This window comes from Varanus komodoensis, unplaced genomic scaffold (genome assembly GCF_004798865.1).
Source record: "Varanus komodoensis strain SLA01 unplaced genomic scaffold, ASM479886v1 scaffold27, whole genome shotgun sequence".
Taxonomy (NCBI): Eukaryota; Metazoa; Chordata; class Lepidosauria; order Squamata; family Varanidae; genus Varanus; species Varanus komodoensis.
In genome coordinates this window covers 13,461,346-13,477,078 of record NW_025335701.1, presented here as the reverse complement: position 1 = coordinate 13,477,078, position 15,733 = coordinate 13,461,346, and the positions used below count along the sequence as shown (strand labels likewise).

The 15,733-nt window shown below is 38.3% G+C and overlaps 2 protein-coding genes across 9 annotated transcripts in view; one reads left to right on the top strand and one right to left on the bottom strand.

Moving 5' to 3' along the window:
* DHX58 (DExH-box helicase 58) overlaps positions 1-2,343 on the top strand; it is a 30,175-nt gene extending 27,832 nt beyond the window's left edge. For both annotated transcript variants that reach the window (XR_006415103.1, XR_006415102.1), the window contains exon 14: positions 1,232-2,343. The gene's annotated coding sequence lies outside the window, so the exon portion shown is untranslated. The remainder of the gene's footprint in view (positions 1-1,231) is intronic.
* FGD4 (FYVE, RhoGEF and PH domain containing 4) overlaps positions 1-15,733 on the bottom strand; it is a 110,986-nt gene that overhangs the window by 3,739 nt on the left and 91,514 nt on the right. For all 7 annotated transcript variants that reach the window (XM_044433959.1, XM_044433961.1, XM_044433958.1 and 4 more), the window contains 8 exons: positions 14,440-14,596; positions 12,962-13,100; positions 10,022-10,080; positions 9,372-9,518; positions 6,769-6,941; positions 4,518-4,548; positions 4,119-4,214; positions 1,400-1,525 (listed from right to left, as the gene is read on the bottom strand). In XM_044433959.1, the coding sequence (XP_044289894.1) occupies positions 1,400-1,525; positions 4,119-4,214; positions 4,518-4,548; positions 6,769-6,941; positions 9,372-9,518; positions 10,022-10,080; positions 12,962-13,100; positions 14,440-14,596 (928 nt within the window). The remainder of the gene's footprint in view (positions 1-1,399; positions 1,526-4,118; positions 4,215-4,517; positions 4,549-6,768; positions 6,942-9,371; positions 9,519-10,021; positions 10,081-12,961; positions 13,101-14,439; positions 14,597-15,733) is intronic.

Below are 15,733 nucleotides of genomic sequence, written 5' to 3'. Positions count from 1 at the left end.
AACTGAAGATTGATTCTGGGATCCAAAAGCTCATTTGAGAGAGGGAGAAAATTTTGCAACAAAGGATGAAAATGGGTGGGGTGGGGAAAGAGAATTCTGCAGGTGAAAATATTTAAAATATTGGATAGAGGTACAGACACCAGATACAGAAGTACAGCAGATCAAAATCCTTGTAGCATAGAGCACTCAAATAAACAAGCCAAAGATTGCCATAGATTCACAATCCATTTGAGCTCTGGCATGTGGTTACTTAATTTCTCTGCCACAATAAAAAATATTTTGCACCGTCGTAGTGTTATCTTGAGTACAAACTGTAACAATGGCAATTAAATTCATTTCAATTCCAGGCTGTAACACAAGAAAGTGTGGAAAAGTCAAATGAGTGCTGGAGAATGCTTTTGCAGGGCACTGTAATAAAGGTTTTAACAGGCACATTAACATGTCCAAGGCAAGTTAAGATGAGCTGGATGTGTCTTAAAGTATCAGCTGGAGGGCCAGATATGAATGATAGCTCAGAAAAGAAAAAACATATAGTATCTATTTTAGGATCATTGTCACTAAGGCAGTAAAGCAGGATCCAGTATGAACTAAATCATACAGTACTTAAAGAATTGTATGAAGATTTTCCAAAGTTCTCCACAAGGGGGTTCAGTTTTGATCAGCATCAACTGCAATAAAGCAGCATTTAAAAGCCACCAGCAGATGGTGTTACCGAACAAACATCTGACTGCTGCAGTATCTATTTGCAAACTAGTGTTGTGAGGTGCACTTCTCCTCCTGAGTAAGCATGCTACTCCAGAATTTCTTTCCACAAGGCTTTATCATTATGTATCTGAGTTTACCCAGAGTGAAGTGTTGAGCCCTCTCTAACATCCCTCAGTCCCCCATTCCATATCCTTTTCATCTGTGCATCCCAGCAGGAAGGGCGCTGTGAAACCTAGCCCTCCTGCATTCTTCTCATTTCTCAGTTAACTGAATTTCTTGTCTATGCAGTCTCCCAGCAACCAGCATCATTTCCTCGAGGGGCCTCTAGGTCAGATGGACTGCTCAGTTCCTACTGTGAGACCTGCCCAGCTGCTCAATGCCTCCTCTAGACCTGTTGTTGGTAGACCGGGGCTCTTGGCAGCCCTGGCTGTCAGCTCTACCTCCTGTTGTGCTTTCTCCCCATTCCCTCAGGCCAGTTGGCTGTCACGTCCATTGGTCTGGACTAACTCCTCTCCTTTCTCCCCAGACATTCCCTGACCATGATCTGATACTGGAGCTTGCTGAATTCCACAACAATCTCGTCTTCATTGTCTGAGCCTGAATTCCCATCAAAGCTACAGACTGCTTGTGCACATTCTGGCACCTTGCCCTGATGCCTGTGCCCAACACCTAGCAGATGTGGCTTCGTACTTACATGCCCACATGCCCGGCAATGATGCCTCCTCCTTGTCAGTGCATTGAAGGACTCCTTGCATTTCATGCACATGGTGACTTCATTGTCTCGAATCCATCTTGGTGCTCTCTTCCCAAGTTCAGCAGTCTGAAGAGGAAAGAAGAACAAAATGTGAAGCATTGTTAGCACAGAGAATGACTACTTCTGTGCTTTGGAAAGGGAGCAGCACAGTAGATGTTATTCTGATATCTAAATGGCTTGTTTAGACTTTAAACTTCTGAATGTCACAGAAAACGACAGCTGAATGTCTAGCACTTCAGTGTGACCATGTCCTGATTCCAATGGTCAGTACTTCCCCCTCTCTGCTGCTAGTAACCAGTGAAAGCTGAGGAAAGTAACAGATTTTAATGCCCAGACATTACAAAAGGTGTCTGTGGGGAAGGAGGTCAAGAGAAATGAACTAAGAATTTAATGATACCCATGCATCATGCTTGGATCACAGCTGCAGTAGAATCCAAGCCAGAAAAGCAGTGCATTGTTCACTTCTTCAAAAGAAGTGATCAATTAGAATCATTACAGATCTCATTGTGTTAAAGGGAACATAATAAACCATGAAAGAAATTGTTTTATATTACAGTAATTAATCTAAAACTGTTTTCAGCCACAAGAAATGTATCACTATTGTTAATGAACAAAGAAAAGGCTATGACTGTGCTTATATCCTTCCACTCTTATCAAACCACCATTCAGCTTTTTGCATTTCCCTATATGCTTGCTCATTTTCCCTAGAAATATGCACTGTTTGAATTAAGTTTTGAAAAGAGCAGTAACAATGCTAAATTGAAAAAGAAATGTAGCTTGACAGGTAGACATTTTTAATAGAAATGAAGAAAAGTGTCATAATGGTGGAGGGAAAAGACAAACAATGAAGGCACAATGAACGTCCCATTTGCCTGCCTTCTTAGTAAAATACTAACTTTCACATAGTGATCATTTTGTACACACACACAGTCATGACCTTCACAAAGTATGAAACAGCAGGAAACAAAACTGCAAGCAGGACAGTTATAACTATGATTCTTAGCATGGTATCTGGAATAACACAAGAATAAGTTCTGATCATAGCAAGGATTCAAAGTGCCATGTACAATATTCTCTCTGCTCACAGGGGTTTTAAACCTCCTTCTTCCTAGGAGTAGCTCCCACCTTTCATTCCATGTATGTGAAGAAACATTTTACACAACCATTAATTAAGCCTTTCTGGAAGCCATCCTAGAACCATAATTTCCTAGATTATTTACTCAGACAGAGTACAGATTACCCAGTGGAGTGTACCAAAGTCACAAATGGGGTTGTTTAGCTTAGGAAAAAAAGCACAAGTAAAGGAGAACATGACAGAGCTGTAAAAGGTATAACACAGAGAAAGGTGATACAGAAATGTAGATTTCACTACCACATAGTATTAGATCCCAGTTATCCAATGAAGCTGAGTGGTAGAAGGTTCAAGACAACTAGAAACATAGAAACAGAGCGAGTCAGAAGGGGTCTCGCGGGCCATCTAGTCTGACCTCCGGCACCAGCCGGCTCTGCTCATGACATGCCCACCATGTGCATGGTGGAACTAGAAGGAACAGCTTCTTCAAACAGTACACAGTTAAAGTATAGAATATGAAATCACTTGAACCACATTAAATTAGAGTTAGACAAATTTGTGGACAGTAATTCGTAGTCTATCAATGGCTACTAATTTTGATGCCTATATATCATCTCCAGTTTCAGAGGAACTATGCAATCTGCTGAAGAACACATACAAGAAGGTCCTGTTTTACTCAAGTGCTGCTTGTTGGCTTTCCAAAGCCTTTAGCTGGCTATTGTTTAACTAGAATGCTAGTCCAGATGGACCTTTAGTCTGACCCAGCACAGCTCTGTTTATGTGCTTATGAAGACCAAGAACACAACTAAAAACTAGCTCATAGAAAGAATAGCAGTCACAAGGTTGCAGGGGAGACTGCACATTTGTTAGCCACCTTGCGTATGTTAGCTGTGTGCCAGGGGAATAGCATGATTTCCCTCTCCTTGTGTTGTACAAACCCTGTCAGGGTAACAGATCACCCCAAGCTTACAACAGCCCATGTGTCCTGGACTCACACAACACAACAAGCTGACTATGCACAACACGAGTTCTACTGCCAAGGCTATTTTATGCTGATGCAACCAGCATGCCCCACAAGTGAGAGCAAGTGAACCAGGGTTCTCTAATCATTTTTCTGGGAAAAAATGTACTTCATACAAAACTGAGTAAGGTATTCCACATAAAGTGTAATGGCAGAAGGAAAAGCAGAAGGAACAGGATGGTGTGGGGAAAAGGATGCAGAGATAATTCCTCCCCAAAGTCTACCTTTTCCAAGAAGACACAACACCCTAGCCCTACCTGTAACTAAATCATTGCATATTCTTCCTCCGTTTCCCTCTATTTTCACTTCCCTCCTTTTCCTCTCCTCATTGTAACAAATTATAGATTTTATGACCTTTCTCTAGCATTCTGTAAAGCATCATGTTCACTGAAGGCATGATAATGATAATGAAAATTAGCCCATTTGAACATCTACATGGGGAAAGAGCATATTCACGTATAACTAAAGGTACTGTGTGAATCGGCAACCGGCATTTCTAGTGTGAACATCATTGCATAAGCAACCACAAAAATACCCAACCCAAAGGGTTCAGGCACCCAACTTACAGAAACTTCAATAGGCATGTCCTCATATTCTTTTGCTATAGCATTTCTGAATGTTTCATTCCTCTGCTGAAAAGCATCTATAGTACTCTGAAGAGCCTGGAATGAATAAAATTGATTAGGGTTATCATACCTAAAATTTAATCCTGGCATGGTCTAAACCACTGAATGACAAATTGAAAGAAGTCATGGAGAGACAGAAGCATGCCAGGTAATAGTAACTAATTACCATTAGAAAAACTAACAATTGGATAACTAGGAATTAACCTTATTAGTTAACTTTTAAATGCTACAAGGTTTAATTTTGAAGGAATCACAAAAAATAAGGAAAATTCCAACAGAATAGTACTGTCAGCCCATTGCAGGAAACAAAGTGGCATTTAATAAGGCAGGCACATTTACCTTTATCCATTCTTCTTTGTCTTGTTCTGAACTAAGAAACACAGTTGGAGAAAATAGTTAAAACCAAGCTGAGCAAATGTTAAAACTTTCCAATCATTTAAGTTTCAACTTTCTAAAGAAACCCCTAACTCTGAATTCACTGCAACAGAAACCTTAGCAGAAAAGGCTACAGTCAGAATAATGGAAAAAGACTACTCAAAAGAAAAAGGTGTGGGGGGGGGGGTCCTGTCTTCAAAACCTGGTATGTTTTAATGGCTCAGAATTAAATTTATGTTAAAATATGATGTCAAAGACACTCTGAAATCATGATATGATTTCCAATACTAGGCTTCCCCTCTGCTCCAAGAGTAGATACTTATAAGGAGATTTCAAAGAATGACATGCAATTATGTCTATAGTAGTGCGTGTATGAAAGAAAACTCTATTTAGTCTTCACAGATTATTCTATTGCACTTACATGTGAATTTCTCAGAGCTCCTTCCCCTTTGCCCTTAGCTTAACATTTCATCTGAACTTAGTATTTAAAACTATGGCTAATATTTTTGGCAAAACACAATGTGAAGTCATTTGTGAAGACATAGTTGTATTACAGAACTGAACTCTCTGTCTAACACATAAACTAATGCTTTACTTTGTGCATGTTGGGTAGAATTGATGCATATCAACAGAGACCTCTCAAGGTTTTGTGCAATATTAACATTGGGGATTTTTCTGCAATATTAATATCTGGGAATCTTTTAGCTGACATTACATTCTAAGCACATCAAGAGAAGCAGGATAAAGGCTGGGAAGGAAGCAGCAAGTCTGGGACATGCTGCATTTCAGTATTGCTCTTAATGGGAAAGTGACAAATGAACAGGCCTAAAGTCCTGTTTGTGAAAAGCATCTATACCATAACCTTTATCAATATTCCTCTTGCGTCATACTGATTGGAGTAACACAATGCAACAACGCACACTTCAAGTTGGGTTTGTGGATAACAAACCATAGTTTGTGAGGCTGCGTTCACACAACACAACCGTGCATGGTTCAACAACCCATGTGGATGGTTATGTTGTATGTACCTAACTACTTTTTAAATGTTACATAATGCAGTTAGTCTAAAAAAATCTCTATTGCCAAAGTCATAAAGCCAATAAAAACTTTTCCTGGTTTCTTAGAGACTTGCAAGGCTCTTTTCAGACAGATGTGAGAAACTAAATGGTTCATCGTATTGATTTAATCAAACATTAAGTTCAATTCCTCAATGGAGATGGAGTAATCACTGTATGAGCACAACAGGAAGCAAACTTCTATATAATGAAATGCACCTTATTAACCACAAACATCAATGTGCACTCCAGTGGAATGAGAAAGTAAACAAATACTAATTCTTCTGGTAAAAGAAATCCTTTGGGCAAGCTTAGCATTGCAGCTAATGCACTTTTTATGGGGAACATGAAGATATTATCTATCACATATGAAGAGTATACTGGATGGGGCTGTGAAGAAGGTTTGGCATGTATAATAAACACAAATGATGCATTTTTATGAATGTCCTTGAAAAGAAAGAAAAGTCTGTGTACCATGGAATGGATCTTACAAAAGCTCCCCCCGCCCCAAGTGAATAAAGGTCCCATAGTGCACTAAATGAACTAAGCAAACATGACTGCTAAAGCATTATTGCAGTAAACCAAAACATTGCAACCTACATGTAATAAACAACATTAACTAAATTTAGTAGAGTTTTTATTCTACAGGCAAGATTTTCTTACTCCACTAGTCAAATACCGCAAGCTGCTTTGTTCTTTCCCAAAGTTACTCTGGGATTTCTTCATGTCTCTGATCTTTCCAGCACTCAAAACTTCTGAGACAATCCTAACCACCACCTTCACATGTATCACCTCCACTTAGACTGGGCAGAGATCCAGAAAAAAGAGTGTTGTCTTCCCTTGTGCAGCTTGTCTTTTAGCTCACTTGCAAACATAATCACAGAGCTAGTACTGTGCAGGAAGCTTAATATGCGTGCATCTTCCTCTCAGCCTGTGGTACACAAAAGTTAAGAGGATGGTGGACTAAGGCAAAATATAATTTCTATCTCCATTTCTATACTCAGGCATGTAGCACTTCAACAAGGAGCTGTAGGAGCACTGATACATCCCAACTACAAAACTGATTTAGCCCAATCTTTAGTCTAGGACATTACTTCTTTCAAGTTTACACTGAAGTACCACTATGCTAGAAATAAAATCTCAATTTTCATGTCTCTTACCTCGCCTGCAACTCCAAAGTTCGCTCTTTTCCAGACACTTGGAACGTGTATGGGTATTCTTCATTGTGTGTTTCCACAATCTTCATGCCATCAATACCAACTCTTGTCCGAACAGAGAACTTAGATCCCACTAAGCTGAATTTGGGGACACAGTATAGCAACATGTTGTTGAACTGAAAAAATACAAGCCACACCAATAAACATTAGCTGCCACAAAGACAAAGCTGGTCCTTCCTGTAAAAAGCCCCTTCTACGTGTGATCTGGAAAAGCCAGATGAGTAAATACCAAAACATGATATAAGAAGAGCAATGTTCAGAAATACAGTACTGGAGATGAGTTAGTCATCACTGATTGCACCTCTGCTTTTCTTTTGCTTTTTTAAAGAAAGTCTTCTTGTTTTTCAAACCTTTGGTTCTCTCCTCTGCTCTTAGTAACAGCTCCCTGAAGCTCTGCTGGGGCTTGGAGTGGGAGAGAGATACTACTCCAAGGACATTTGATTGTACTTGTGCTTAGCCCCTGAGAACACAGGGAAACAATATGGGCAACTTTAGGGATATAGATTGGCAATTTTACAACAAAGCTGAGCAATGTGCAAAATAGAAGTAATAAAAACGCAATCGTCGTATGAATGCCTAACATGCAGAAAGGCCCTTAAAGTTGAGCTACACTACAAAGAAGGACAAATTAACACATTATTGATTGATGTTTCATCATTACATCTGAAGTCATAATTGTTTTGGTGTGCATTTTCAAGCTTTATGATGCTTTCAACCAGTATGGGCAAAAGTGTGTGAAAAATTTTTTTGTATGCTTAGGTGTAGGTGACTCATAGCAGCAATGTGGAACAAGATGGAAATGGTGTCCAAGTCAGCTCTTAACCACTGGCACATTTTCATATTTCTGTGTTAATAAGCACAATAGAAAATGGCACACTGGAACAAGAAAACGTAGCAGGAACAGCTAATGCAGTGGGCAGGTGAGTAATAGGAAAAAGGAGTAAAGGCAATGCTGTAAGCATGCTCTTCCTATCTAGCAAACTGTTCTAGGATTAGATGATTCAATAGTTCTTTTCTGTAAAAAAAAATTATTGCAACTGCTGAGTTGCTTTTCTTAAGGTCCAGTCTGTCTAAAGTTCAGTTGATTTCTCATTGTGCACTGTAACAACTACTAATGAAATCTAGCTTCTTCTAGAGATTTGGAAGAAAATCCAAGCTCAAAAGATTTACAGCTGTTAAAAATGCTAAAGATAGTTCTGAGAGGCCATGTGGATCTGAATGTAACTACCATTTCTTTTATAAAAGAGAATATTCAGTGCCAATATTCACTTCCCATAAGGAGATTTATTTTGGACATCTAGAAAGACTAATTCATGCTGGAGAGAGAGGCTGGCTTCTGATTGCAAACCACAGTGTGCAGAAAGCGATTGTGGTATCTTTACTGGATCGATGAATGAGCTTTCTGCTCTTCAACGTCCTGTGCCACAGCCACATATGGCTCTGCTTTCACTGATTTCCCCTTTGGTCTAAATGGGATAAGAATGAAAAGGCATAGTCAAACCTTTCTTTTGTTGACACACAAAGTATGTTTTTGTCCTCAGTGGAAAAGCTTGAATACCTCCTGTTGTTTCCAAGAATACATTTGATAACTAGCAAATGATAGTTTTTTCTGCTCCCAGTGAAATGAAAAATACATTTCACAATGGTGTTCTGCTCTTCTTATTTGGGCACATTTACTCCTTCTATTCAAACAGGTATGAGAGATGTGCATGTTTAAGCTAGAAGTTAACTTATGCCCTGTATAAGCTTTAGATGACAGAGACATGGCTTAAACCATCAAGGCAAGCCCCAAGAACCCTTGTATATACTTAATCTGCTCTCAGCCTTAATCCATGATGATTCCTCCTTTCAAGCCATTTTATACTGTACTCCAGAGATAAGAAGCACAGCCTCCAGTCAGTATAGCAACTTAATCTCAGGGCTCTTAAATTATCTTTGCCAGGGTAGTATATGCATCTATTAAATAACATTTAAATGAGCTACTAGTATGTTTGATCATTAATAACTGCATATGTTAGTGGATTTCATTCTGGCAAGCATCAGTTTGAAACCTGCTTTATATGTTAATCCATGGAATATGAGTGAATTCTGAAATGTGAGCTATGATTCATTTTCTCCTGCAGCACTCATGATTTAAGGCTACTTAATAGTTTGCTTGCAAATGTGTATATACAGATAATTGTACATGTATTGCAAATATAAAACATGACTTTACAAAAAGTCCCATTCACTTGTAAGTCTTAATCAGTGATTTAATGTTACATCTGCACTAGCACAACACTTGGTGATCGTTACCCAAGGTTTCAAATATGTTTGAAGCAGTTTGCAAGCCCGGTTTGCACTAAGCAAGTTTAGCTTTGTTTCAGATGTAATATTAAACAATGGTTAGGGCTGACAAGAGCCAGGATGGAGAAAGAATGACCATTTACACACTCTTTTTAAGGTGTCAGCATTAGATCATTGAAACAGAAAATCCCAGAAAAAAAGAGAAATTTGAAACTTTATGTATTGTTACAAAACGTCAGTTATGAGGCACAAACACTTACTAAGAAAAGGTATCTTTCTTGGGCAGATGTATTCCGAGCAGCAAGTTTAAGTATCTGTCCTTCTTTTATGAGTTCATTTGAAGGATTAACAATATCTTCTTCTTCCCCTAACATTTCATAAACTTCCAGCAACTTCTTCAAATTTTCCTTTTATAGTAAAATAAAAAATAGCAGCATTAACACAGACCAGTTGAAAGCACTTTGATGAAGGTGAAAATATGAAATAGTTCTAAGAATTAACACATTAATTGGTTTCATAACAATGGTCCTCTATGAAAGTGATTGATTATGCTGGGCAACTCTTGCAGTAAAATTAAGTAGAAATCTCCTATTAGGAAAGTGATTAGAGAAATACCAATCATCACTAAGGGCTTTTCAACAGGTACCAAATAAAAGCAATCTACTTCTGGTTGCCTATGTATTCTTTAGAGGATATTATGACCTTCCAGTTGCACTTCCAGTGACTATCCAACTTGATCATTCAAACAGTATCCATATTACAGCTCTCTTAAAATAAGAGTATGAGGCAATCTAGTAAAACTTAACGTAATGGTTGAAAAATAGTAGTATTTCCTACTTAAGCATTCACAAACTTGCATGCTTACCATCCAATTAAAATTATACAGAGGATAAATGTCTATAGGACTTACCATTTTTCGGATTGCACTATTAGAATGACTTGCTGCTGTGGATATTATTTCCAAAGATTCTATATGAGAAAAATAACCAAGAAAAGATAGATGGTTCATTCTATAATACATAGGCTGCTTTTTCAAATGTAAGCTTGCCCATTGCCTACAACTTGTTTTATTTGCAAAAGTAAAGCAAAGTCCATGATTTAATTCACTAAGTTTTTAGATTTATCTGAACTGTTTTAATTTGATATAGGTTCTTATGAAATAGATATTGGTCAGGTAATTTCTCTTTCATTGAAAGATAGCATGAGAAACTTTTAACAGATCATTCTTCATGACTGGAAGTTGCCATCCCAGCAACCAATGCTATTTGTCAACTCCTTCTCTACTAACATCAAAATAAATTCCTTATGAAAATGATGTCTTTAGTCATTTTTCATACCTGAAGGAATCTATGGAGTTTAATAAAGGCATTGCCACTTCACTTTTGCCTCTCTATGGAAGATTTTTTTAAAAAAATCAACAGATATTAGCTAGCATTCTAATTAGAGGGAAATCCAAGTACACTAGTTTAACGAACGAACACACTACAACAAAAGAAATAATAGGAACATGCCATCTTTATTTAGTTCCATCTAAAAAGCCATCTCAATGGCCTAAGTCCTCAAATGCAGAGGGATTGGTCCTCATGTCTTTATAGAGGAGACTCAAGAAAACCTGGGAACTGACTCTGGGCGCAACTTGGATGGGGAGCAGAAAGATGCTGCCAAAGCATTAAAAGAGCAAGTGGATGAGATAGAGAGGAGTTTCTGCCGTTCAGTCAGCTGGCACATAATCTACCAGAGGGCAGTCAAGGGGGTTAGCAGGTTGCAGAGCAAGTGGTGGCTGAAATCAGAAATACAAGGGGTTAAGTGTCAGGTGAAAAGGGAGGCCAGTGTAGTGCAATTCTATGCGCAGACAAACTACCAGTCAAGGAACCCACTAAATGGAAAGATCCACCTTGAGGCTGGGGCAATAGCCCATTCAGCTTGAACTGAGGGGAGAGTGGATAGTCATCCCTATGAGTTTCAAGTCAATTTTGCTTCCTAAGTCAATGATGCCCTAACTCAGGAAACTGACTTTGTTTTCTGAAAAGTTTACCTGAAATTTTTGTTGCTAATGACAGTTAAGATCTGCTTTGTAGTCTGAAGAATACTGGTTTGTATGTAACTTTTGTATATTTAAAAAAACCTCACTGAATGAATATGACAGAAAGAGGTGGAGGTGATACGATAAACAGATTTCTGGAATTCTAAAATTCTTGTGCGCACTTATTAATAAGCCATGGTGGGCTGGTTGTTGAGCAAACAGCCCACGGTTCAACTTACAGATGACTGCGCTCAATGTGGGTTCTTTGCCTCCCCCCTCAGTTATCCTGTGTAGAGATTCAAAGATCAGGTCACAGTGCTTTCTTGTGCTCCCTAGACTTCTTTCTCATGCTCAGCCCTGCCCAGGAAGTGAGCCAAACTGAAAGCAAGTCCACAAACACATGGGGATGCTAGCAGATTCTTTGTGCAAAACATACAAAGTACATAATTTTTTGCACAAAGTAAGCAAAGTCCACTTCCACACCTTCACCTTTGTGGAAGCAGAAGTCTCATTTGAACTCACTTCTTGACAGATGTCCATACAAACACTCATCATAAGGTGCAATCAGGGAAGAGAAAAAACACACTGGAGTCAGGGAAGCCAAAATGAGGAAATGATAGACTCCCACCCCAAAACCAGATTCCCTAGTCTTCCCTAAGCCTATGCGTATCCCAGGAAACACTTTGGCAGGACCTGTCCCCACAATTTTGGCTCACTACAGCCCTTTTCCCATCCAGCATTTTCAAAGTGTTTGACAGCTGGCTTTCATGAACTCCAATTTGACAATTACTCACAGCCCCTTTAGATTGCCAAAGCTGACACTTGGAGGAGTTGCCAGTTGATGATTTTTAAAAGATAATTTTTACACATACAACATGTACCAAAACCCCTTACTTTTTAAACCATATTTGTGCAACTGCAAAAGGGAAACCCTCAGTTGAGCAATGCTGGTGTCAGGTACCTGTTGTCAGACTACAGCAAGTACCAACCCTGAACGTTGCAAAAAGAGGATTAAAATAAGCTTCCCGCCTTTGCTTTATGTTGACAACTGTTAGAAGACACTTGACAAGAGAAAGCAAAGTAACAAGGGATCTTGGTACACAAAAATGGGATGGTGAGATTTATATCCCATTAGCAGTGAGACCCTCTTTCTCCCTCAATACCCTGCAGGTTGATGCACGTTCTCCTCAGACTTTGGCTGGTTGTTGAAGTGCAAAAGTACATTCCACCTTTTTTTTCTGGGGAAAATGAGTTTTGACAGATGCCAATACACTTAGTCCTCTTTAAAAATGGATTTTCAGATGGCAGTGAAGCTAACTGGGACATATACAGGCATAGTCCTCTTCCATCGTTGCACTCAGCAGCTGTAATCAGTGGCATATTGTAGTTGGAACTTGAACGTTGCATATAACAATACTACTAGTAGTCACTGATAGCTGTCTATTCTCCTTTTATAGCCATAAAAGTTAGAGGCTATCTTGTGGGAGCAACGTCTACAAATTGTTCACAAGCTGTGCAAAGAAATTCTTTTTCTACCCTAGATTTCTTGCTGGGTGGTTTTGATATAATTTGTGTACTCAGAATCTGCACTACTTTCCAGAAAACAAGGCTAATAACATTGCACGTTTTTGTTTGCTCGGAAAGCTCTGAATAAAAGCCATTTTGCAGAGACATTTAATTGATTCACAAAGGAGAATTTTTCAAGTGACATTTCCTATGAAGTTCTCTCCTCCCCCCCTCTCCTGGCACAGCTCTAAATTATTAAGTAGCTCTACTGTTTCAGTTATGCTGTAATACTGACTAAAGAACCTGAAAAAACATATTTACTTTCAGCATCCTTCCAGTCTAGAGAGTCTTGAGGCAATTTTCTTAGGTAGTCTTTCAGGAGCATCTCATACCGTGGAATGCGTTGCACTGGTTCTAGCATGTGATGTTGCAAGGTCAGATTTCCACAGATTTTTTGTTTCTAAAACAATACACAAATATTTGTTCATAGTAAGAGTTTCAGAAATATGTATCTTTCACTCTATATTTGTTAAAATGAACTGCCTTATTTTAGAAATATTTTGTAGAAATACTACCAAATGAAGGGAAAATACTTCAGATTTGAATTGTATTTAATAATTAAAATCTTACTAAATAAGATCCTAAGATGAAATATGATGCTTTCATTAAGTCATCAAGAATCTTCCTCAAGGCAACACTTGTTTGGGAAGCAGCTTTTGTATGACTAAGAAAAGCCTGCACAGAGTGGAGCAGGCAATTCAACTGAGGCAGTGTCTGATCAGTTTGCATTTCTCTTTCCAGAAGGCCCCCCAGTGCCAAAGGAAATCTTTAACTTTTGTCTTTAAACACCTAGCAAAGGGTCAAGACTAGACTATGCCATGCTGTACAGCCAAATGCTGCATCTTTTGTACTAGGTTATTAATGGAAAATATTTTATAACTTAGCCAAAGGATTTTAAAAGGCAGGTTTTGTCACCACGTGGCAGTGTATATGGATTGGGTGTGTGGCGGGGGGGCACACTAGTGAGCTGTTTTGGTGAGTTACTGCTAAAATCTTGTTAAATTTCAGTTAGCTAGTTTCATTTTATTTTAAAAACAATTGTCTTTTTTGGAACTTCTCTCTGCTTAGTTTTTATAATATACATTCAGCTGGAAACTGGAATTGATTTAGATCTTTGCCTAGTCTAAAAGGTGGCTTTATCCATGCACAGGACCACACAATGACCTAATTTTAAGAAATCTATAAAACAACATTGGAAAAGGACCTTATCTTTTTCAATATACAAGAGCCACAAACCTAGTTCCCATGTGTCTGGGTTATGAATTAAGTATTAAGAAAGAATTATTAATACGTGATCATTAGTACATACATTCTTCAGAATGTACCTCACCATACCATTTGTGATGAGCTTCAAGCCCTCAGCTTGTTCACTTGAGGCACTATATCAACCAATGAAGTAAAATGCTATAGTACAGGTTCTATGTTCAGATCTAACAGTGACTTTCAGTGATGATTCATGGGTCCTTTAATCCACCCACAAATTTCAGAGATACATGTTGTGGGCGAGGTGCTTCCTGTTTCAGAAGCATCCACCAAATGCTATGTTTAAGGGTTGTTACCATGATGTCTGAACCAAGAAACATGGGGATGTTCACGGGTTAAACAATCACAAGGTAACCCAAGAGCAATTCAAGTATTAATTAACCTACACATTCTTGTCAAAAGCCACCGTTTTAATCTGAATAGCCCAACTGTCTTTACTATCAAGACACTTAGCAGAACATATATTCACACATTACCTGAATATCTTGAATAATAGATTTGAAGTGAGGTGATCGTTCAGTCCATGTTTTCACTAATTCCATTGCATTGTCAAAATTCTTCACATATTCGCCATACATCTTGAGGAAAGGAGCTAATTTCTGCAGGATATCACTGATCCTGGGGTTTGTATCCCTAAATAAGAAAAAGCACTGTTATGAGGACTCACACCAATCCAATTAACATTTGGTATGGATCCCTCAAGTCCTGTACATTTTAAATTGTTTCCTTAGTTTATGCTATGTATCTTTTGTACTAGGTTATTAATGCAAAGTATTTGATAACTTAGCCAAAGGATTTTAAAAGGCAGGTCTTGTCACCACATGGCAGTGTATATGGATTGGGTGTGGGGGCCAACTACATTCTAATGCAGAGAATTGTTCAGTTTTTAGGAAGATGCAATCAGAAAACTGACACACAGAAAATCTTAACAGGCTGCCTTTTTTTAAAGAGTAAAACAATTTGCAAATGTTTTAAACTGCAAAATACAATGCAGTAGTGACTTAGTATAACTTTGTGTACATCAAAACATATTTGAACTGTTTTATTATTCTGAGGGGAAGACTCCATCGTTCTTAAAACAAGAATAGTAGTTTATAAAAAGAAAAGTATTACAGATGCTAATATTTATAAAGAAAGTGGTAACATTTCCCGTTTTATTGCCACAAAATACAAATTCTGTGCCTGGAGGACATGTCACAAATGTGACTTTTTAAATAACTACTTTCTCTAATGTAGACTTGTGCAAAATATGGAATTTTAAAGCATCATGGAAAAAGTAGAAGCCTCTATGCTTCCATGGAGTTGCACCAGGTTGTGTTCAGACATAACAATAAACTAGGTTTAACTCAAGGGTGAGCAATTTATGGCCCTCCAGATGCAGGACTATAACTTGCACTGTTGGCTATGCTGGCTAGGGATTATGGAAGTTGGAGCTGAAAAAATATTTGAAGGGCTACCAGTTGCACATCCCTGTTTAACATTACAGGAACCAATATAGACAAGCTTTGTACTCACCATGTTACACCCACCCTCAATGTGGCTATAAGGAGGAAATTGGAAGCTGTTACATCTATTTTGACTAACTAAAGTTTAATTTTGCCAAAACACAGACAAACTGGGGTTAATCCTAACAATATTTATCTGAAATGAGCAAACTTCAAATCTTGGTTTATGAAGCTTGATTTTTCTTCCAATCAAATAAAGCTACATCACAGTTTGTCTCAATTTTAGCATAACACTAAACAGCAGCTAGCTAAAAACTAAAGTGAA